General features: G+C 38.9%; 1 protein-coding gene across 6 annotated transcripts in view; it reads right to left on the bottom strand.

Annotated features, from left to right (window-relative positions):
- Positions 1 to 25,803, bottom strand: part of LOC124777789 (E3 ubiquitin-protein ligase TRIP12-like) — a 217,329-nt gene that overhangs the window by 129,639 nt on the left and 61,887 nt on the right. For 4 of the 6 annotated variants that reach the window (XM_047253297.1, XM_047253301.1, XM_047253298.1 and 1 more), the window contains exons 6-7: positions 799 to 1,028; positions 407 to 589 (exon numbers count right to left, since the gene is read on the bottom strand). In XM_047253297.1, the coding sequence (XP_047109253.1) occupies positions 407 to 589; positions 799 to 1,028 (413 nt within the window). The remainder of the gene's footprint in view (positions 1 to 406; positions 590 to 798; positions 1,029 to 25,803) is intronic. The other 2 variants (XM_047253300.1, XM_047253302.1) reach the window with 1 other exon arrangement.

The following is a 25,803-nucleotide window of genomic DNA, read 5'->3' as shown; positions in this document are numbered from 1 at the left end:
TGAAAATTACATGCATTTAAACATATTTAAAATTAATGACTTTCAGCTTTTCAAAATGAAAGCTTATATTTCAGCAGTTGAACATTCACATTTGAAAAATATTACACAGCAAATAAGCATACTTAGAAATAAATACCAAATTTACTTCTTTGTCACTGAATTTACTGCTTTGGAAGATAATTAAGCACAATGTAAGGTGCAGGAATAGACTCTCAATATTTATTTCCGAGTACGCATCTCAGCCGTAACACGTCTTTTATCCTTCAATACTCACATAGGAAACTTCTAACTAAATTATTAAAAAAATTTTTATATATTACTTGCAATGACACACACACACACACACACACACACACACACACACAGTCAGGACTGAGACACAAATATAGCAAGAAAGATGCCTTACACGAGCTGGCACCCATACTACGATGCAGAAGGGTTTGCATTCGAGGTCCTAATGCACCAAATAAATGAGGTGGCAGTCCTCTCGCTTCCAAAAGTGCCTGCAAACGTCCTACTTCACTATCATCACTCTCACTGTCTGGAGCACTTGACGGCATTCCTGAAGGAATACCCGATGCTGATGGAACTGTCAAATCATACATGACAATTTGTTATACACATTGTAAAGTTGCCTTAATTTGTTTCTAAAAACTATGCGAGAAAAAATAATGACACCTATGAGGTTTGAACAATTTGACAACCAAGTCAAATTACACTGAAACGTCAAACATTAACTACTTACACAGAACAGTAACAACATACTTGGTTTACTTCATAATTTTAATTTGCACTCACCTGCAGAGGCAGCACTTGCAGGCTCTTCAACAGGAACTTGATTGCCCCCTGGAACACTGTTTGTTGGATGAGATTCTGATCCCGTTGTTTCCTGGGTACCAGAGGACATGGCAGCTCCTGAAGCAGTTGATGATGTTGCAGCCGTCGCTGTCGCTGTCGCCGCAGCGGCAGCAGCAGTGGCCCCAGGCAAGGAGGCTTTTCCAGCCCGGGACGAGCGGCGGCTGCAAACACTGCCACAAGTCACAGTCCTGCGTCATCTCAACTTATAACAAAAAAATTCTTTTGTGTGGTAGCAGATATATGAAATCAATTAGTTGCCCAACCACTATAAATTCTAACAGATTATCCTACTGTGACACTTTCTTCAATAAACAATTGTTACACTGTTTACCTGAATTCAACTTGAATTTTTGCTAGGGTGTTCACATGATAAAGGTGGATGATCTGATATTCAAAATATTTAACACGTGAAGAACATGTATTACAACAGTTCAAATATCTTGGGCTACACTGTAGGTATATTGTGTTTAATGATGCATTTAATTTAGTTCAATGTACTACCAACTGCTCTTCCAAACACTCCCTCTTATGTGTTGAAAGATATTTTATATTGAGCTGTTAAATTAATACACAAGGTGGATGAAAATACACCCAAACTAAGCTGGCCTCAAAATATCACCTGTGACAGTTGATGGTAAACATGTGGTGATTGTGAAAGGCATTTATGAACTTCAAGATGCAGTGCAAGACTACTACCAATTATCATTTCAATCTGTTGAAGTTTCTGTCAGAGCCACAAAAAGGTCCTTACAGATCCAAGATGGCAGAAAATAAGGCTCACACAAATCCAAAAACTCTAGGCTTAATAACCAGTCAAATATGTAGACTAATCAGCCTTGCACTCCACGAGTTTACAACAAGAAAAATAAATTTAATTTGCTAGGAAGCTGTCTTGCTGTAGAGACTATCAGTAGAGGATCATGAATAAATGAAACATGGAGACACTCTCCTCCAGTTCTCAAAATTCCTGATCAAGGTTATTTGACAACATTGTTAGGCTGTATGACGCTGCAGGTCGCGATTGTCAACCACAACCAAGAACACAGCTGACTTGTGCAAATGCTTGTTCACCATAGTTTGACCAAAAGACTATGTAGTCACAGTTATGGAGAACATTGGCAACAATTAGCTCCAGTGTGTTTTTTTTTTTTGTTTTTTTTTCCAAAAACTTGCCACACAATCACTGCAGATTATGCCTTCTGCAATGTATGTTGTGTGGACTATCACATCGTATGACATTTAATCATGTGAATTTTTTCTTGCCTCAGCTTCATATGCACAAATGTTTTGCATTGTGTTACAGCATAGTCATATTAAAAGCAGCACAATTAATAGCCTGAAATAATCTGAGGAAAGAATAGTCATTCTTAAACCATCCACAGACATTTCTCCATTTACGAGGGATAAGGTGCAAGGAGAGTGAGGAAAGGGACAATGTCCTGAACTACTGTTTCGCTTTTTTGCTACTTACAGATTTCACAATCAATCATTTACAAGCCTTTTATGGTTAAAATGTGTGTAATGAGTAACTACTAACAAATGTCTGATCTAGGGAAATACTGATTTCCTCATATGATAAAGCTGGTTGCCCTTTGTTAGCCATGCCACATGCCAAAGAGAAGCTCGCTTCACAGAATGTTAATGGTTAAAGCAGGAGCATGGTAATCGATAATGAGTATTACTATCACAAAGAACATACCCACCAAAAATAGTTGTACTATTTTAAGCCAAGTGGCCTAATGGTACACACTTACAGACAATTGCACAAATTTTTAATTGACAATATGCTTTGTTTTGTCTTTAGAAGATCCTCCAAAGCCAAGGTTTCTGAAATTTTGTTAAGAGGATACAAAAAGATGCTTGAAGTGGTACGTTTCAATGGATCGTTAAAACTGCATCTCTTGCAGCTGCCACGACTAATTCAATAGTCGGGATGGTATCAGGCACACAATTTTTAAGAATTCTGATGTAATATCCACTGCATCACAAGGTGCATCCAACGTCATCAAGAGATTTTTTTATAATGAAAAATATTCAAATCACAGGCAGAATTATTTCCTGAAATTGTTATAGAGGGCTCTACTATTACGTCTTTATTCTCTAATAGTTTATTTGTGAGAGTTGCAAAATTTATCTTTCAGAAGTGGACTGCTTATCGACGGTAAATTTTGCCCCAGAAAATGTCTCCTTGATATTTACAAGTATGGAAAAGACAGATTGCTACTCACCATGAAGACGACTCGTTACTGACAGGCAGAACAATAAGACTGTTCAACATAAGCTTTCGGCCACAGCCTTCGTCAGAAAAGAAAAACACATGCGTTCACACAACCAAGCACACCCCACACACGTCCTGGTTGCTTAGGCCAGACTGAAACAAACACGTTGAATGGGAGCAACAATCTATAGAAAAACATGGAAGGGGGCAGGGATAGCAGTGTGTGGGTGGGGGAAGAGGAAACAATGCTGCCTGATGGAGTGTACAGACAAACAAGACTACCTTGTGCAGTGTCAGAGAGCTGTGGGGCCCGGAGGGATATCCCAACATGGACTTTCCATTGTTTAATTTCCCTAATAGTTAGGTAACTTTGGATTCTTGTCTCAGAATGACTGCTTCTAATGCACTACATGAGACATTCGTTATGAACATTTTTTTTCCACAACAGGATACCAAAATTTCACTTTGTTATGTTCAGATATTCCCAAAATGATTAAAGAAACATTTGTGCAAATTTTTACACACAAAGAATGCAACTGTTAATAGTCTTCATCATACTGCAGTTTCAAAATTGTAAAATCCATTTTGGCAGCACACTGCTGAATAAAAATTGCAGTTTTTAAATACCATAACCAGGTTCACATTTACACAGACTATCATAAAGACTGATCAGCTAATTCTGAGATACATATAAATACAGCCAAGAACATTGTAGAAAACAGTTTGGTGCTGATACTAAGGATGGGAAAAACTAACCCGATTAATTTGGCAAAAGTGATCAGTACTATTTTAATAATAATGCCTACGATTAGAAACTATCAACAAACATGATGTACGAGTAGGTTTGCAGAGACAATAATGTGCCTGTCCTGTGGTGTGGCCTATTAGAGAGTACATGTGTACATGCAGTGTGTGACACTTGCACCCATTTGGTTGGGCAGTTTTTTGTCGTCGTCCTCAGACAACAGGTGTATTGAAAAATGGCACCATCCCTAGTTTGGAAGTATTTTACAAAGTAGAATGCTCAATTTGCTTAAACGATTAAAAACAGGAGGAGACACAACAAACTTGCAAATTCATACAGGGAGAAAATTACCACAACGTTCCTTGGAAAAAAGTAAGTTTGACTTTAGTGACATGTCTTAAACTCAGGATAATAACTGAATCCTTAATTTCGCAGATGCTTCAGGATAATAATTCATACAATCCAAAAGCGACAATGCAGGGAAGCCATCAACTTGTGACCCTTCAATCTCACTGTTGCCATGCATGTCCCCTACACCTTTACTCTCTTCGCTGGGGACAGCGAGGCCAATTTTTGGCAAAGCTTCAACCCTATATCATTAACTCTTACTCCCCTACCTTCTTCAGAATTTTTCAATATTGAGTCTGTTTATTACTGAATGCAACAGCAATAAAAAACTGAAAACTGATTGTTTCAGAAACAGGTCTTTTGAGCAGTTTTAACAGTAAGGTTAAATGGGAGATGAAAACAACAGGTGCAACCAGAAACCAATTGTCTCAGAAATCACCAACATCCCTAAATGACTGGAGTTCTCTCGCAACTGTTCGCAGGGGATTTTGTCACTGGCACTCTTAGGGAAACAGTATATGCTGTGCCAAGAGGCCACGCCCAATATGCTGTCAAGACCTGCCACTAGTGAGACACTTTTTCAACATTCCCAATACTGTTAACGTATTACTTACGAGGTTCCCAGGCTTCACAATGGGCAGCTTAACTAACATTTCTAAACCTCAGGTGGGTTGCCCAATAGATCCCAAGCTGGAATTCCATCAAGAAAATCATCTACCTACCAGTGTCGCAACAGCTTAAATTTTCCATTTATGCTACGAATGAACACATCTAGGAAAATTGTAATGACAACCCAAAGACAATGCTTTTGAGAATATGCTAATCAGACATTTCAGAGAATTTTTGTGCAAGTGGTGTGGATGCAAAGGCAAAAGTGAAATTGTACTATGTCAAATGCTAAAAACTTATGAGAGATTGTAGTGTATCCAACACTGACAGATCTGAGAGGGTGTGAAATAAAGAACGTGTGCTCTTCCATTTTGAAAGTCAACAGTTAGGTTCCGGTGAATATGAGGAGGGAGAGTGGGGAGGGCTCAGAAATGAGAATTGTTTTCCTCCTTTGGTAAAAATCCAACAGCCAAAAATGCTACTCTGTGGCAGCATATTATTGTGCATTTTTCTGACTCTTATATTTCAGGTCAGACATGAAGAATTATTGTAAGCAGACATTTGAGGACTTTCACAGTGTGTCCAAGGGAGACGAACTTGTGGCAAATAAATCATCGAGAATTAAAAAATGTGTGCCTTTGTATCATGCGACCCTCTTCAGGTAACTAGGCAATTGTCACTTCATCGACATCATGTTAGAACACAATGTAGTTCCACCTCCACAACAATTTACAAAGGGTAAACAAATATCAGCATCCATATTATCTGCTCCACAGTTATGAGACACCTGTTGTTGCTGGTCCTTTTGCCAAGATTTTCATGAGGAAGAAATTTCAAACCTACACCTTCTGAATGTCTAAGTTGTTAACCATCTGCCTATAGCAGTAACAAATTCACCTGTAATGTTTTGAAAACCAAGAGAAGATCAGAACTGATACTGTAACAACACTATGTTCTGTGAGAACACAATGTGGAATTGTATTGTCCTTTGAAACTTCTACAAATCCTGTAAGAAGCCTAGATGAATATTGTGTTCAGGCAACAGTCACTTCATTGAAAACAACTTACCCATATCTGCATCATGCAATGTGGAATGTTTAAGACCAAGTTGTCACTGATGTCAACCATTACAATAGTTAACCTGAAGGAAGCCATAGAAGAGGCTAGTGTCCCATACTATTCTGTAGATCAGAAATTTCATGGTGTGTAAAGTGCCTGAATATAGTCAGTGAGTTCAATACTGGACTGCTGTGGTATCAAAATGACCAAACTGGTTGTCATTTCACAATCGAATAGATTGAATTTTCAGGTAGTTCCAACAGTAAATGAGATATCACATATCTAATACCTCTGGCTATTATTCTAGACATTACATATCACTGCATTTCTAAATCATTTACCTGAATGGAAAACTCTTGGATGGATGACAAACTACAGTATGAGAAGAGAAATCGCTTACAGAGCACTGGATAAGCGTATAAATAATGTGTATATTATTGCAGCTTCTCAGCAGTTGATCTTGGATCTAAGACAACAGTAAAAACACACACTCAAAATTCAGCTCAACTGTACTTTACTGGTTATATGTGCAAATATGTTAAGTCATGTTGAGTATCATAATGAATGTGTGTATTTCAGTTCAACAAAACCTGTAACACTCCACTAGTTAAACCTTTATTTAAATACAGCCATACAACCACAATTTCCAATAACGAGTATTGTATTTTATTTTTATCAATCACTGTACAGAAAAAAACGAGTAATAGATGAAAACTCGTTATTGCAGACATCTGTCATGAGTCTTCAGCAACTGTGTTTATAATTTAATGTTTATTTAGCCATCTCACTAAACATTATTCCAGGTGTCTTTAAATGAACTACGCTGTTCTAATTAGCTTTCAGACTGATAACTGCTTTACTTGAAATGACTGATTACACCACTTCAAAAAATTTCTGTTATGGGAATAGTAAACAACATTCATAAATTTCTTCAATTTGTATATAAACTATCTACAAGCTTTGTACCCTCACCCTGAAACAATGAAAACTCATGGATCCTATCATTAATCCAAAACTAAGGTCTGATCACAATGGAAGATCCTCAGAGATACAAATCTTACAATAGTAAACAAGCGCAAAAGCCCTTAAGGATTCTGTTCACCGTGGTGGTCTGAAGATCACACATTTAATGGGTAATAGGATGCAATAATAAATATGACTTGTTCACACATCACACACTGCATCCTGTCATGAAACACTATTATTCCTCTACACATCTGTAAGTTATCTTAGCTCAAAACAATTAACATCATTTCTCCTTTCAGAAAAGTAGTCCACTTTTCTAGATAAAAGAAAATGAATGTGTACCAAAAGGTATCACTGTGTGCCACCAACATATGCTGTTTGTCATGTGCTATACTTATGACATGCCAGTTACAAGGACCACAATACATATCCTTTGTTGTTCCCATTATTTGAAGGGAACCAACAGACCATGCAATGGACCCTTATTTTTGTGTAATAAAAACAGATGGAATCAGCTCAAAAACTGTGCAATAAGACCTGTATGTCACAGTGAAGAACTGCCAATACCAGTGCTCTTTAAAACATTACAGTAATAAAGTTGCATACAGTGACAAACACGCAGAGGACAACAAATGAGATATGAATGCTGAACCAACATATCGATGTCACTTTCAAATTAAATGAGCCATGATCTCAACTGCGCACGATTTAAATTTGCTGAAGCAACAGATTAAGCTTTAAGGTTCATTATTAAAAGGATTGAATCTTCTCAGTGATTAAAGATGTGTTTATCCTGATAGCTATGATTTTTTGCTGAATATTTCTCTGGTCCATTATAAAGACTCTTGGTCATGATTTCAGTGTAAATAAGGGGTAGTCTTTCACGGATTCTAGCAAATTTAATCTGAAAGTTGTACTTCTCCTAAATGGGAACAAATTTTCTTCTGTTCCAATTGCTGAAATAGTTAATCGGAAGGAAACATATAAGAATTTAAACTGCTACTTACACTTATACAGCATGAGAAACACACTGCTTTCCATGCAACAGGGACAGCAGAGATGATACAGGAGAAACAGCCTGCTCAGAATGATCTTCTTCCAGAACAGAAGATGGTGGCGAGCACTTCTCTTATTACCACCTGCACTGCATATTAAACTGGTTCTCCTAAAAAGAACTTGTGATAGCCATGGACAAGAGTCACATAAATTTGTGTACTTTTGTGAGAAGTTTCCCACATCAGTGGCGCAAAAATAAAGAAAGGAATAGGACCACAAATTAGTTTATTAATGCAGCAAATTTCTTTGACTTGTTGAGTGATGGAATGGCTCCCATCCAAAAGTGTCTGTGAGAAACTGTTAGGCTAACATAAGGTGGAGAATTACTATGATATAGTCAAGAACAACTGAGCTATACCACCTACTAAGAAGTAACATGCTACTTGCCCTACATTTCTTTAGTGGTCATTAACGTTTCTTCCAAAATAACTGACACTGTTAGTGATGAATATGGAGAACAGTTTCTTCAGGACACTTCTCCAAATGGAAAGCTGTAAGCAATGCAAACAGAATACTGTAATGTTGCTGGACTATTGTTGGTCCTTATGAAGCAACATTCCTGAGGTAAACCACCACAGGAAATCTGAAGAAAATATTTTTTGTATGATTCTTTACTTTTTCTTTGATTCTTTTGTGTGTTTTTGCTGTTTTCATTTGGAAATCTTCATTATTATCACTCACTTTTTACAAAAACCATTAACACATGGAAACTGAGGCCATACAGAAATTCTGAACTTAGTTCTGTAATCAGAGGAAAATTATCCCCCAGAAACATTTTATACTGTTCTTGCAACTAAAAAAAAAATTTTAAGACCTAGTCCACAAGGATTTCAAATTGATGCAAAGATTGTGAACTTACTTTAAATGTTCAAAAATGTAAAATTATGCACTTCACTCAAAATAAATACGTAATTTTCTATGACTGTTGTATCAATGAAATCACAACTGGAATCAGTCGTCTCGCACAAATATCTGGACATAACAATTAGTGAGTTTATAAAATGGATAAAGCACACAGGATCAATCTTAGTAAAGTGGGTGGTAGGCTTCAGTTTGTAGGTCGGATACTTCAAATATGCAATCAGTCTGCATGGGAGACTGCTTACGAAACTCTCACATAACCCATTATAGAATAATTGATCACGTACATTGGAATCTCACGAGAAGATTAACAGGGGACAACAAACATAATGTACACAGTATTGTTTGACCAAGGGAGACCATTATGAGCCGTTATGAGAAACTAAAAAACTCTACATGCCAGATGCTTTGAGATAGATGTCAACTATCCTGTGGAAACAGAGTTTTGAGAACCCGTATTTAATAAGGAATCTAGGAATACACTACTTCCCTCTATGCATTGCTCTCATAGGGAGTGCACAGAAAACCATTTAACTAATCAAAGTCTGCATAGATGCATATAAGCAGTGATTCTCCATACATGAACTGGATGCAAAAAAAAAAAAAAAAAAAAAAAAAAAAAAAAAAAAAAAAAAAAAAAAAAAACAAACAAACATGTTACATGGTACAATTGGAAGTATCCTTTGCCACACAGTTCACAGCAATTTGTCAAGTATGGATGAGACATGGAGTATTTAGATGTTACAGATCTGACATTTAGAAAACAATGCCAATTACAGCAGGTCCTTCTTTCCCAGGCACACAATGCCAACCAAGAGGGAACTTACATGGTCTCTCCAGCCACCATTTAGGGTTATTCTAAACCAATACACAACTATACAGTCAGATCTATTTTCAGGTGACTAGTCAGGGTGACGACTCCATCATCGTGAATAAAATTTTTATGTCGATATCAGTCATCAAAATATTATATGTAAAAGTGAAATCACTAAGCTACCTGTTGTTATCATCACAGTTGATACTCTAAATGGAAAAGTCTTCAGTAGCTTCCATAACAATGATAATCAGCCACGAACTGGGTAAGGCAGTTCAATTTATTAAACTATTTAAACATAAACGGAATAAGAAAAAGGACAGATTGCTGCTCACCATAAAGATGACATGTTGAGCTGCACAGTCAGAAAAAGAAATGCACAGAATTTAATTCACACATGCAAGCACACCCCACACACATATGACCGCCATCTCTGGCAGCTCGGACTGGAATGCAACTGTCAGTTTGAACAAAAGCAGCAGTCTGGAGGGGGCAGGTAAGGGGCAGGGATAGCAGAATACAGGTCGGGAAAGCGAAGAGCGCTATCTGGCAGAGCGTGCTGGGACTGGATGGAGGTGTGACAAGACTGCCACCACGCACAGTGTCTGGAGGCTGTGGGAAGGGGGGGGGGGGGGGGGGGGGACACGACAGGATGTGGAAAAGGAGAGGACCAGGGAAGTGTGGAAAGACAGCCGAGTGTATTGGCAGAGGGCAGCACACACTGAGCGTAATGGGTCATGAATAGAGAAGAGGTGATAGGAGGAGGGAACGGGGGTAGAAACTATTGGGTGAAGGATGTGGGGCAGTAGGTTACTGTAGGTTAAGGCCGGGATAATTTTGGGAGCGGAGAATGTGTTGTTTGGATAATTCCCATCCACAAGTTCAGAAAAACTGATGGTGGAGAAGAGGATCCAGATGGCCCGGGTTGTGAAGCAGCCATGGAAATCAACCATGTTATGTTCAGCTGCATGTTATGCCACAGGGTGGTCTACTTTGATCTTGGCCACAGTTTGGCAGTGACCGTTCAGCCTGCACCGATAAGACTTACTCTTATGACATATTCTCTGTTGCTCAAACTATCCGGCCTCAAACTACAGTAACTTACTGTCTCCAAACACTCCTACAGTTTCTGCCCCCTCTGTCCTGTCACCTACCTATTCACAACCCCTAACCCTCATTGTGTGCTACCCTCTGCCAATGTACCTGCCCATCTTTTCCCTTCTCTGCTCCTCTCCTTTTCAGCTTCCCCCCGTCTCCCTGCCCCACAGCCTCATGGCACTGCACCCGGTGGCAGTCTTCTCGGGCCACCATCTAGTCCCTGCACACCCTGCCAGACAGCACTCTTCTCTCCTCTCACCTGTACCCTGTTATGCCTTCCCTCCCCCGGCCCCTCCAGATTGCTGCTTTCATTCCATGTGACAGTAGCATTCCAGAGCTATTTTCGATAAAGTGTTTTAACACTGCATGGCATGCAGAAACGAGTTACTTTTAATACTAACACAAGAAATGCATTTGGACAGAATCTATGTCAAAGTCTGCATATTATTCCACACTGATAGAGAGGAAATTTATTCTTTGTCATTGTATAAGGCAGCTATAGTATTATTCTGGGAAAGGCAACTTCCCCACCAAGAGTGCTGCTCACTTTACAGTTTACTGACTGATTATACCTCCCCAGCAGTTCCTATCCAGTACTCTTATGTGAGTAAACAAGGTAACTTCACAGATCCTGTTTATATAGGGGAGTTACTTTCAATCTATGAAGCAAGTAGTTACTCGCAGTTGTTAGCTGAGGTTTGATGTGAAAGTGCTCAACAGCTGGAGCTGTCAACTGTCTGCCACACTGAAGACCCCGTCTGAAGTGTAAAGTGCTGTGACTATGTATTCAACAATGTAAATTTCATTGTCTCAACTATCATTAGCCCGAAAACTTTCCAAAATATAATAGGTATCAATGCATTGTCCAACCTTCACTCTCCAAACATCTGAATACACCAAGATACGTACACTAACTGCCTCTGTAACAGAAGTATGTCACACCAAGGTGTTATGGAACTTCCTACATTCCAACACGTCAGTCAATGCATTACAGCAAATCGATGTTTTAGATTTGGACATGATCAGCTGTGGATGTGTGGTAAGTGGTTAATTTTGTTATCCCTTTATACAGTCTCTACAGGCGCCAGCAATTCCTGAGTGGAAGAGATTTATGCAGTCTGCCAGTAACATAGTGGATAGTGAAAGAAATGCAGTAACTTTCTGGTCATTCATTAATTCACCACCAAGTGACTACAACATGGTTACAAAGCCTTACAATATTTGTCAACAACAGGCAGCAGTAAGATGCCACATTTACCATCCAATCCCTTTCCCTCTAATACTATGTAGGTCACTTACAAAATCACACTTACAAATTAAGCAGTTCTTCGTCAATGGTAATAGCAACATATTTGACACAAAAGCTCACATGACAACTGCAAATAAGGTTTCACTTAATAGACAAAACCAACTCCACTATGAAAACATAGGCTCAGGAAAGTTATTTGATCTACTTACGTAAGAGACTTGGACAGGTAACACTGGGGAGGTATAGTCAGTCTGTAAGCTGAAAAGCAAGCACTGCTCATGGTGGAGCAAATTGCCTTTCCCAGAATAACGCTTCAACTACCATTCAGGATGACTATGAATTAATTTTCCTTGTAGCAGTATACAAGTGGGCACAGATTTATGTAGAATCTGTATCCTTTCCTTGTGTTAGTGTTATTAATAACTTGCATACATAACCGATGTAGTGTTTACACACTTTGTGGAAGACGAACACCACCTGAGAGTGAGTGAGCACTGCATCACCTGTGAGTCGAAGCGAACTCAGGAATGATCGGTTAGCTTTTCTGAAATACCCTATAGTGGCTTTTTCTGATGTGGTGGGTAGAAGAGAGACTAGTGACTTACCTGATTACTCTTCAATTCACAATGAAGGAGGTAACTGCAAGACCACAATGTCGTGACCCATCTTCTGTTATGCTTCTAATGCCATCCCCCCCCCCCCCCTTTCCACCCTGTTACACCCCAAGAACACAATCTATCACTTAACAGTTCTGCAGCAGTCACATGTGGTACACACATTTAATATTTGTTCTTAACATACTTTAATTAACAATAATTAATTTTATACCATTAAAACACTATTTTTAATAATCTGCAATTTTTTCCTTCCCCTGCAATGCATAAACTAATTTTTTCCTTCCCCTGCAATGCATAAACTGTTAGCACCAGGAAAAAAAAATGATTGGGAACTTTTATGTAGGAAATTTAATGTAGCTTAATTTTGTACTGGGAAAAATACTCACTACAAGTCACAGTTTTTAAGAGTCAAGAAAAAAGCCACCACACACACACACACACACACACACACACACACACACACACACACACACAGACACAGAGAGAGAGAGAGAGAGAGAGAGAGAGAGAGAGAGAGAGAGAGAGAGAGAGAACGCTACTACTGTACAAAAATTTGCGATTACAACATTTTTTTTACCACATTTGACCTGTTTTGATCTTTGTTGAATGGGTTCATTTGATGGCACAGCAAATTAAATTAAGCCAAAACAAGGCCCTGGGAGAAGACAACATTACGTTAGACAAGAAGAGAATAGAAGCTTTCGAAATGTGGTGCTACAGAAGAATGCTGAAGATTAGATGGGTAGATCACATAACTAATGAGGTGGTATTGAATAGAATTAGGGGAGTAGAGGAGTTTGTGGCACAACTTGACTAGAAGAAGGGATCGGTTGGTAGGACATGTTCTGAGGCATCAAAGGATCACCAATTTAGTACTGGAGGGCAGTGTGGAGGGTAAAAATTGTAGAGGGAGACCAAGAGATGAATACACTAAACAGATTCAGAAGGATGTAGGCTGCAGTAGGTACTGGGAGATGAAGAAGCTTGCGCAGGATGCATGGAGAGCTGCATCAAACCAGTCTCAGGACTGAAGACCACAACAACAACAACAACAACAACAAAACAATTCAATTTTCAGGTGCTGACAGATGTGCAAATTACCGAACTACCAGTCTAATAAGTAATGGTGGCAAAATACTAACATACATCCTTTACAGAAGAATGGAAAATCTGGTAGAAGGTGACCTCAGGGAAGATCACTTTGGATTCCAGAGAAATGTAGGAACACGTGAGGCAATACTGATCCTACGACTTGTCATAGAAGATATGTTAAGGAAAGGCAAACTTGCATTTACAGCATTTGCAGACTTGCAGTAAGATTTTTATAACGTTGACTGGAATAATCTCCTTAAAATTCCAAAGGTAGCAGGGAACAGTAGGCTATTTACAATTTGAACAGAAACCGGATAGCAGTTATACGAGCCAAGGAGCACGAAAGTGAAGCAGTGGTTGGGAAGGGAGTGAGACAAGGTTGTAACCCATTCCCAATGTTATTCAATCTTTACATTGAGCAAGCTGTAAAGGAAACAAAAGAAAAATTTGGAGAAGGCAGTTCAGGGAGGAGAAATAAAAACTGAGGTTTGCCAATGACATTTTAATTCTGTCAGAGATAGCAAAGGACTTCGATGTGCAGTTGAACAGAAAAAGACAGTGACTTGAAAGGAGCGAAACGAGGATAATGTAATGTAATCCAATTAAATCAGGTTATACCAAGGGAATTAGTTTAGGAAATGAGACACAAAGTAGTGGATGAGTTTTGCTATTTGGGAAGCAAAATAAGTGATAATGGTTGAAGTAGAGAAGGTATAGACTGACAATGGCAGAGAAGCAATTCTGAAGAAGAGAAATTGTGAACCTCAAAGATTTAAGTGTCAGGAAGCCCATTCTGAAAGAATTTGTGTGAAGTGTAGTCATGTATTGAAATGTGGTGCTGCAGAAGAATGCTGGAGAATGGAAGAGAAATTTGTGGTACAACCAGACTAGAAAAAGGGATTTGTTAGTAGGACACTTTCTGAGGCACCAAGGGATCACTAATTTAGTACTGGAGGGAAGTGTGGCAGACCAAGAGATGAATACAGTAAGCAGATTCAGAAGGATGCAGGTTGAAACTACCTGGCAGATTAAAACTGTGTGCCGGACCAAGACTCAAACTCATGACCTTTGCCTTTTGCGGGCAAGTGCTCTACCATCTGAGCTACCCAAGCACAACTCACAACCCATCCTCACAGCTTGAATTGTACCAGTACCTCGTCTCCTACCTCCAAACTTCACAGAAGCCCTTCTGCGAACCCTGTAGAACTAGCACTCCTAGAAGCAAGGATATAGCACTTGTCCGCGAAAGGCAAAGGTCCTGAGTTCAAGTCTCACTCAGGCACACAGTTTTAATCTGCCATGAAGTTTCAGATCAGCGCACATTCCATTACAGAGTGAAAATCTCATTCTGGATGTAGGTTGCAATAGTTACTCGGGGATGAAGAGTCTTTCACAGCATACAGTAGCAGGGAGAGCTCCATCAAACCAGTATCTGGATTGAAGAGAACATCAACAGTGTTCTTTCAAAAACGTCTGAACTATATACCAATGTTGGACTGCTGCACATGAAGTTACAAGTGCAAGACACAACAGGGTGGTCACAGTACTGTCTGGTTTCTTTGCCCAGGGAGTCACCTTAGGTGTTTTGTCTCATATCTAAATTATATGTACAAATTAATTTAACACCAGAACAGGCAGATTAATAAAAGAAATCCCACACCTAAATCGAAAGATTTCTACCCGACTGTCGGTCTGTTTTATGTCAACACTCAAAAATGGATCAGCCAATTATGGGGGAGGACTACAAAGGACGTAAATTCTCTTAATATTTTACATAACATGGCTACAAAAACTTTTTGAATACATAAACACATTAAAAGGCAGTTTATATGGAAAAACTGCAACAGCAAAGCTTTTCCTGTCCAAACGCTATCAATAATTTTCCAAAGTTCTGTAAGTAATAATTCTATTCTCGATTTTTCAAGAGCAGTGTAAATCACTAATCTAAACTCGATGGGCTACATGAGGGACTGCATTCGGACAGGTGCAACAACCAATCAAGTCCTACGAGACAAACTAATATAGGACTTTTAGACCAAATGCAGAAACATACTGGGTATGCTAGTACTGCAGTGTTTCGGAAGAGACAGCAAGCAGCACACAAAAATAGACAGGTAGCAGAAATGTGAACTTTCCCTGACAAATGTCTGATCTATTTCAATCAATTATAACACCACCAAATGGAATAAAAAAAAGTCAGCCGATACACTGGCATGTTGCATGCTAGGCGACAAAGAAGTTAATACTTATCATTACATAGCACACGTTACCACCCACCACTCAAAATATCTCTACTAGTGAAAAGTGAGTAATGGAAGTCAAGGAAACTTGTCATGACTAGCCTTATTCCCTTGGCACCTGTTGCTGTAACACCAGTGAAAACCCGTTGACTATTGAAGTTCCTTTGCTGACCAAATAGCTTTTATATTGAACAAACAGAAGTGGGTAAAAAGCAATGACCTGATGTTTGTGATCAACAGTAACAATCAATTTCTTGACAACTGTTTAAAATTAGCAGAGTATGGAATAAAATTTCAATGAAATGTATATTAAAGGACTTCTGAAGATCACCTTGAAAAACATTACATACAAGAAATAACAAGCTGAAGAGAGCTAAGTCTTGTACATAAACAAATCAAATCTCTGAAACTTTAGAAACAGATGTTGAGAACAAATGATCGCCTTCTGAGGACTCTTTGCAGGACACTAAACATCAACTTAAATCATGTTACACTATGTGATCAAAAGTATCCAGACATCCTCAAAAACACACATTTTTCATATTAGGTGCACTGTGCTGCCACCTAATGCCAGGTACTCCACATCAGCGACCTCAATAATCATCAGACATCATGAGAGAGCAGAATGCTGCACTCCGCGGAACTCACGGACTTCGAATGTCGCCAGGTGGTTGGGTGTCATTTGTGCCATACGTCTGTACACGAGATTTCCATACTACTAAACATACCAAGGTCCACTGTTTCCAATGTGATAGTGAAGTGGAAACGTGAAGGAACAGATACAGCACAAAAGCGTACAGGCCAACCTCGTCTGTTGACAGAGACTGCCGAAAGTTGAAGAGGGTCGTAATGAAGACATCCATCCAGACCGTCACACAGGAATTCCAAACTGCAGCAAGATCCACTGCAAGTAGTATGACAGTTAGGTGGGAGGCGAGAAAACTTGAATTTCATGGTCAAACAGCTGCTCATAATGCACACATCTTGACTGTAAATGCCAAATGACGCCTCGCTTGGTGTAAGGAACGTAAATGTTGGATGACTGAACAGTGGAAAAACGTTGTGGGGAGTGACGAATCACGGAACACAATGTGGCGATCTGATGGCAGGGTGTGGGTATGGCAAATGCCCGGTGAACATCATCTGCCAGCGTGTGTAGTGCCAACAGCAAAATTCGTAGGCGGTGGTGTTACGGTGTGGTTGTGTTATTCATGGAAGGGGCTTGCACCCCTTGTTGTTTTGCATGGCACTATCACAGCACAGGCCTACATTGATGTTTTAAGCACCTCCTTGCTTCCCACTGTTGAAGAGCAATTCGGGGATGCTCGAGGATGCGACTGTATCTTTCAACAGGATCGAGCACCTGTTCATAATGCACAGCCTGTGGCGCAGTGGTTACATGACAATAACATCCCTGTAATGGACTGGCCTGCACAGAGTGCTGACCTGAATCCTATACAACACCTATGGGATGTTTTGGAATGTCGATGCCTCTCCTCAGTGCAGCACTCCATGAAGAATGGGCTGCCATTCCCCAATAAACCTTCTAGCACCTGATTGAACATATGCCTGTGAGAGCAGAAGCTGTCATCAATGTTAAGGTACAGCCAACACCATATTGACTTCTAGCATTACCGATGGAGGGTGCCACGAACTTTTAAGTCATTTTCAGACAGGTGTCCGGATACTTTTGATCACATAGCATATGTTCAGTCAAAATCATCTCATGGTATTCATAAATCACTGGTTTCTTGAAGCTCTACTTTCAATTTTGAAATAATTATTAAAAATACTATATTGCTACTGAATCCATTAACTACATACTAGGCAGACTTAAGTAACAGTGGGTACAATCAATAAATTTGTTAGTTTCCTGTGTTTTGTTCACAATGAAGCTGAACAGCTTTACTTAATTGCCTAGTCACTCACTCACCAAAATGATATTAATAGCAATAAAGCTGATAAGCCATTCTGAATACACAAACAGCTTTACATGCAAATAAAAGGTGTTGCACAAAGGAAATTAGACATGCTTGATTGTACCATCTAAGATTTCTAATAGATGAAGTAAGTGGATTCATCATCTGTGATAATTATCATTTTTTTATTTCCCGTCTCTCCAGTAAAACTATCATCAATAGTTTTAAACTCTTTAATGTGAGTATTTCCTACACCTGCTGCCTCCACGTTTAGTTCTTGGGAACTGATCAAATTACTGGAGATATACGATAATTCAATGCTTATTCTCATCTGAACTGCAGTCTACCCCCTTGTAGTTATTACACATGTTTGAGCCACAACATTCGTTGAAATTTTGTTGTTCCATAATCATGAAATATGACAATGAAGCTGTGGTAATACCGAGACAGGGTCAGCCAAGATGTTTCTCAACGAGTCACAAAGAGCAGAATACTTTTGAGTTATTGTACTTTTGTAACATATTTATAACCAGTCTCACCACTTTTTCTGTAAGATATTATATGAGACAAACATGTTGTCATAATCCAACATGACGACAGAAACAGTGAAGCATCTCAAATATCAGTGCATTCAAATGCTAGGAAACTATACTTGTCCATATATGGGCAATGGAAATTGAAGTCTTTTATATTTGTCACATCGTAATATTTTTTTCTATGGTAATTTTATCTGCAAATAGTTTGCGCACAATTGATTTCCTAATGATATAGTAATTAGTAATCACAAGAGCAGTACATTTTATAGGGCTCATTAACATTTTACATGAACAAATAATGTGATTTTTTTTATGCTGAGGAAGTCCATAACATTCTCAGACTGACAATGTCATGTCAGAGAAATTATTTGGCATAATTCTGCACGAGGAGGGCATATTCCAGGGATTTAAAAAAATTAAAGTTTTAAATTTCCTCACGCTAGATTCAACAAAAACAGATTTTCCATATTTCTACAAACTTTTAAGGAATATTCAAAAATGTCATAGTCCCTTTCTCACTAGTTGAACCATATGTAACTAGCCAATGCTTGAATGTAGGCTAAAAGTTATAAGAAGGGAATAGAAACTAGACAGTATTACACATTATGCATTGTTTTTGTTGAGGAGACTAAAATTTTATTCACATTATGAAATCATTTAAGAGTTTATTCAAAGACTACGGAATAGAAAATTAAAGAGAACTGTGAACAAATATTGTAGATTATCCTCTTAACTATCGGGTAATCAGATCCAGAGTCCACAGATAATGAACAATATCATCAGCATTTTTATATTGTTTCATGCACTAAGTGCATAATTTAGGTTGATTACTGGAGACTAATTATATCTCTAATATAATTCTCTCATTTAATTTTGCAAAATTGGCCAATTTCAGCTTTACAGAACATTCTCAAGTACAGCAGGTGCCAACACATCACAAAATATCTGATTATTTAGCACCAGACACAACTGAGAAGACTGTGTGATTTTATTATGTAACTAATGGCAAACTTATGAAAATGATAGATTGAGTACTCACAATATAGTGGAGATGTTGAGTTGCGGACAGGCACAACAGAAAGACTGCTAAACAAATAAGCTTTCACAGCCAAAAGAACTACTTCTAAAGCACCCCCCCCCCCCCCCACACTCTATCTCTATCTCTCTGCGGCCACACCGAGGCCAGACTATGGGCAACTGTGCATGATGGGAGACGTAATCTGTGTGGTAAGGATGAGGGGGAGACTAGGCCAGGGTGGGGGCAGGATAGAAGGATTGGGGGGAGGGGGGGGGGACAGTAAAACAGCTGCATACAGTGTCATGGTGGGGACATGGTAGGGCAGCTAAGTGCAGTCAAAAATTAGATAGGGGTGGGTGGGGGAGGGGGGCGGGAATGGAAAAAGGGAGAAGTGAAGAGACTGTGGGTGTGCTGGTGGAATAGAAGGTTGTGTAGTACTAGAGTAGTAGCAGGGGAGGGGATAGGTGGTTGAAGAACAGTGACTAAACAAAGGTTGAGGACAGGAGGGTTATTGAAATGCAGGATATATTGCAGGGAGAGTTCCCACCTGCACAGTTCACAAAATCTGGTGTTGGTAGGAAGGATCTAGATGGAGCAGGCTATGAAGCAGTCATTAAGTGAAGGATGTTGTGTTAGACTGTGCGCTCAGCAACTGGGTAGGCCAACTGTCTCAGTCACAGTTTGCCTCCTTTCAATACCTCCTCTCCCTCCATAAAATTCTCCTGCTCTGCAATCCCAAATTCCTGTATCTCATCACTCACACAAACTCTTGCCCTCCAGGAACTAGCACAGCATGGACACCAACTCAAAAAACACTCTCACCTGTTCACTTCCTACTCCTACCTTAGCCTACCACCATCCACCACCTCTACAAACCTCCCCCCATAGCTGACAAAGCATACCTTGCCAATCTACTAAATTTATCAAACCCTCAGAAACTCCCTCCTACCAGTCAACACAATCCAGAACCTAAACAGATCCGAACACTGTCATGAACCTTTTCTCCACAAGCCCTAGTCCCACAGAAGTATCAGTCCTTTCCAAAGTCCTTACATGTTGCCCTGCTCCCAACTTTGATCATGCTAAACAGATCTACCATGCGTTATTTACCCTGTCACCCGCCACTTACCGAAGTTCCCACCATCTGGCCACAAACAAGCATTCCCCTTGTGACTCAGTACCACTCAGGATTGCAGCATCTGAATCATATTTTCCACCTTGGTTCGAACTACCTCTTGTCATGCCCCAAAATGAGGAATACCCTACTCACTATCCTTCCCACTCCTCCCACAGCGTATTCCGACACCCACCAAATCTATGCAATATCCTCGTCCATCCCTATTCCACCCCTGCTCCCAACCTCTTGCCTCAAGGCTTATTTCTCTGCAATAGACCTAGATGCAAAACCTGTCCCTTACACCCTACCACCACCATCTACTCCAGTCCAGTCACAAGCATCACCTATCCCATCAAAGACAGGGTTATATGTGGAAGCAGTCATGTGATGTACAAGCTATGCTGCGACCACTGTGCTGTGTTCTACGTGGGAATTACAATCAACACAAACTGTCTGTCCACATGAACAACCACCAACAAACTGTGGCCAAGAGACAGCTGGGCCACCCAGGTGCTGAGCACGCCACCCAACTCAATGCTCTCCACTTTAATGACTGCTTCACAACTTGCACCATCTGGATCCTTTCTACCAACACCAACTTTTCTGAATTGTGCTGGTGGAAACTCTTCCACCCCTCCCCCTTCAGCTCAACTTGTGTTGTTTGCTGTCCTTAACCCCCCTATCCCATTCCCTGCTCCCACTCTACCACTACACAGCCTTCTATTCCACCAACACAACCACAGTCTTTACTTCTCTCCTTTTCCACTCCCCCCCCCCCCCCCCTTACCACACACCGCCCCTCGATCACGGTATAACCTCTAGACTGCACCTAGCTGCCCTGCTCAGACAGTGGAGATAACAAAAACAAAGAAACAAACAAACCTGCCCCTACTCCAGATGTACATTAAAACCTTATAACTGAGAATAAAAACCACACAACTGAGACAGTTATAAGGTAAAATGTATGAGAAATATTTTGACAAGGATTTTCTAACCCACAACAAAAATATTAATGACTATTATATAAAACATAATAATGCTAACAAAGTCAATTCACCTAGGAGTCTACAAGAATGTAATATTGCCAATGTTGTACCTTTTTTGTATGAGTATGAGACCTGAGTATGGAATGAACTAACACCTAGCAGAATCCATATAGGACAGTTGAAGACTGTCAAAATACCTTTCCATCTGCCAACTAGCAAGCCAAAGAGAATGACTTGATATATATACTGCTACACAAATTTTTGAAAAGATACATTGCAAAATCTTCATACAAGAAATTAAGATCACAATATTCCAAAAGAAGTACTCAATTCTATCAAAAGTTTATATAAACTGTGTGATATTAGAACAGACAGTATGTTGGCCACATCATCAACAATACATCAAAAAGTGAAGACAAAGCAAGAAGTGACTAACTACATGCAGTATAGGGATGCTCATAAAAAAAAACAATGTAAGATGGCACACACAAAAACTGATGACTCACCAAGCCAAATGGAATAAATATCTACCAAGAGTGGAAGAAAATTGAATGCCAAAATTACATGTGTATTATGAATTTAAAAAAAAGCACAGCTAGAGTAGAAAGTACCGATAATTCTTTTGTGCTATCTATATATTAAGATTTTGTAACACTTCTTTTTAATATCTAGAATTTCTAAAATGGTGTTTACATCTAGTTTATAGTCACAAAATACTTAATTTTATTTTTTAAATAATTGCTTGCAAAGAATTTGTCTGGTAGATGTCAATATGGCCACAGCCTTAGCTAACAAAGTGAGACTTTTCTGCTAGCAAGTACTTTCAAATTTGTCACTATTTGTATGAAATATGAAACTGAAGAAGAATATTTTTTGTGTTCTGGTAGTGCTTGGCATTATGGGATTCTGCATTCTCTTGTTTCTTTCTGTATACATATGTTTATACACATGGTTTGTGGTGGTAATGTGTTGTTATTAATGTGATATGGTGATTAGTTTTGATAACAGTAGCAAAATTACAACTATAAAATGGCTAAGCACAATAACAGAGTACTCAAATGCCATGTTGATTGGAGAGAAAAGTGTAAAAACAGTGAAGAAGCAAATCTATCGTATGCTGTTTCACCAGTGCCTCCTAACCTCAATAGGCATACTGCTACAGCCAGAGAAAGTCTTCCCAAAAGAAACTAAACACTGTAAAAAATAAATAAAACACTAAGGCTAGTGAATAGTTTGAAATAATCGATATTTCTACTGTATCCCGTGTTTTCAAGAACCAGGTATCATGCAAACAATATAAGAGCAAAGGCATGACATTAGAAATTTAAAAAAAGTATCATAGTAATAGCTTCAGAGCTTCAGTTACATCTCCATGTATAGAAGGCAATGTCCTGACTAACTCACTCACTTACTCACCAATCGCTCACTATCGTTGTCCAGCATAAACTACTTAGGGTAGAAACTTTAAATTTGCAGAGTTTGTTAGTCTTATACTGTAGGTATTGTTTGAAAAGTGATTTTTCTAAAGGGGAAAGTTTTTTTTGAAAATATGTCACTATTTATCCACTTTTTAAGCTAGATCTACAAATATTGTTATTTGGATGGTTGGTAAGAGACATGTTTAAGCAATTTTGGAAATTTAACCCCTCTGAGTGAGGAATAAGCTTTTTTTTTTTTTTTTTTTTTTTTTTTTTTTTTTTTTTTTTTTTTAATAATAAATCATTATTTAATAACTACTGAAATATTTTTAAAGATGCAACTATGAAAATTTTTATTTGACTTCTCCATTACAAACAGAAAAATACATGTTTCAGTATTTTCGGAAATTCAACCCCTAAGGGGCTGAAACTGGGAATGAAAGTTTTTATCGAAACATTTCATTATGCCAGTATAAATATTTGTATCTATGAATATTTGTATTTTGCTTCTCTTTTAGAAATTAAAAAAATATGCATTTCACTGTTTCTAGAAATCCAACCCTTAAGAGGGAGAAACAGTTCATGAACATATTTCATTCTGAAAGCATCTTTGAAGTCAAATCTTTGAGATTCAGCATTTGGCTTCCTGGCTAGCAATGAAAAACTGTGTAGTCAATGTTTTTGGAAATTCAACCCCTATGGGTGTTAAATTGGGCCGTAGCAGGCAAATTTTGATGTCTCAACTTTGGACTCCGTTTTCCGTAAGTTTATTTTTTCAATGCGAAAGGTACATTTTTATAGCTTCTACTCAACACAGATAGCTGAAATTTTTAGGGTACATGTAAACAGATATTTTGCGTCACCTAAAGTTATTATTAATACAAACAGATGTTTTCAAGGGGAACAAGCCCAAAATTTAAAATTAAAAAAAAATCAGGCTTAGAGAAAAAATTTATGTCTTCCCTTAGAAGATATAATACTGTATTCCTTCAGCAGCTACATAAGGAATGTATATATGATCCCTACAAATTTCAAAACTTAACTGCATAGTTTCGGAGGCAATGTACCGTATACGGAATCAAATTTTATATTACCCAGATAGGGCATTCCGTTTCCCCTGATGAATATAAAATACGACTTCATGTATTACTCTTCATGAATGATAAACTTTTATCATGATTAATCTATGGCTCTATGCTTTATACTGCCCACTGCTAACTTATTTCATATTATCACACTTACAGTTTAGTTCCCTCACCCTAAGTAATGATCACGTTACTCCTCTATGGAAAAGCATGTTAGGCTGTTCAGCTTGAGATGAGAAATAGCAATAATGATGAAGGCTCTCTGAGCTCTTACCAATGAGGACATCACCTTTCCGAATTATAAAACAATTCACAAATGAAATACCCGAAATCACGACTGGAACATACAATAATGAGCAGTAAGTGGCCCTGTTGAGTGATAGCTCCCAGTAAGCAATCATAATATGACCTACTATACCTCCTTGAAATTGAAAAGTGAAACTAGTAAGTCCTGTTAGACACAAAATTAAAAGCAGCAGCTGAAATTTTATTTTTCTTGTCAAAATTTATACACACATATGAATCTGTAAATTTACAAGATCTTAGAAAACAATTACGCAATCGTGTTGTGATGGGCCAAAATGTGAGTAATGCATCACCTAATAAAGGTGCCTCAATGTTATGTAAAGATAATACTTATACATGAACCATAGACCTTGCCGATGGTGGGGAGGCTTGCGTGCCTCAGCGATACAGGTAGTCGTACCGTAGGTGCAACCACAACGGAGGGGTATCTGTTGAGAGGCCAGACAAACGTGTGGTTCCTGAAGAGGGTGCAGCAGCCGTTTCAGTACTTGCAGGGGCACCAGTCTGGATGATTGACTGATCTGGCCTTGTAACACTAACCAAAACGGCCTTGCTGTGCTGGTACTGGGAACGACTGAAAGCAAGGGGAAACTACGGCCATAATTTTTCCTGAGGGCATGCAGCTTTACTGTGTGGTTAAATGATGATGGCGTCCTCTTGGGTAAAATATTCCGGAGGTAAAATAGTCCCCCATTTGGGTATCTGGATGGGGACTACTCAAGAGGACGTCGTTATCAGGAAAAAGAAAACTGGCGTTCTACGGATCGGAGAGTGAAATGTCAGATCCCTTAATGGGGCAGGTAGGTTAGAAAATTTAAAAAGGGAAATGGATAGGTTAAAGTTAGACATAGTGGGAATTAGTGAAGTTGGGGTGGGGGGGGGGGGGGGGCAGGATAAACAAGACTTCTGGTCAGGTGAATACAGGGTTATAAATACAAAATCAATTAGGGGTAATGCTGGAGTATGAATAGGAAAATAGGAATGTGGGTAAGCTACTGCAAGCAGCATAGTGAACGCATTATTGTGGCCAACATAGATACGAAGCCAACGCCTCCCACAGCAGTACAAGTTTATATGCCAACTAGCTCCACAGATGACAAAGAAAGTGAAGAAATGTATGATGAGATAAAAGAAATTATTCAGATGGTGAAGGGAGACGAAAATTTAATAGTCATTAGTGACTGGAATTTGATAGTAGGTAAAGGAAGAGAAGGAAACTTAGTAGGTGAATAAGGATTGGGGGTAAGAAATGAAAGAGGAAGTCACCTGACAGAATTTTGCACAGAGCATAACTTAAACATAGCTAACACTTGGTAAGAATCATAAAAGAAGGTTGTATACATGGAAGAAACCTGGAGATACTGACAGGTTTCAGATAGATTATTTAATGGTAAGACAGAGATTTAGGAACCAGGTTTTAAATCTTAAGACATTTCCAGTGGCAGATGTGGACTCTGACCACAATCTATTGCTTATGAACTGTAGATTAAAACTGAAGAAACTGCAAAAAGGTGGCAATTTATAGAGAGGGACCTGGATAAACTGACTAAACCAGGAGTTGTACAGAGTTTCAGGGAGAGCATAAGGG

This window comes from Schistocerca piceifrons, chromosome 2 (genome assembly GCF_021461385.2).
Source record: "Schistocerca piceifrons isolate TAMUIC-IGC-003096 chromosome 2, iqSchPice1.1, whole genome shotgun sequence".
Classification (NCBI taxonomy): domain Eukaryota; kingdom Metazoa; phylum Arthropoda; class Insecta; order Orthoptera; family Acrididae; genus Schistocerca; species Schistocerca piceifrons.
This window is presented reverse-complemented; position numbering and strand designations above follow the sequence as displayed.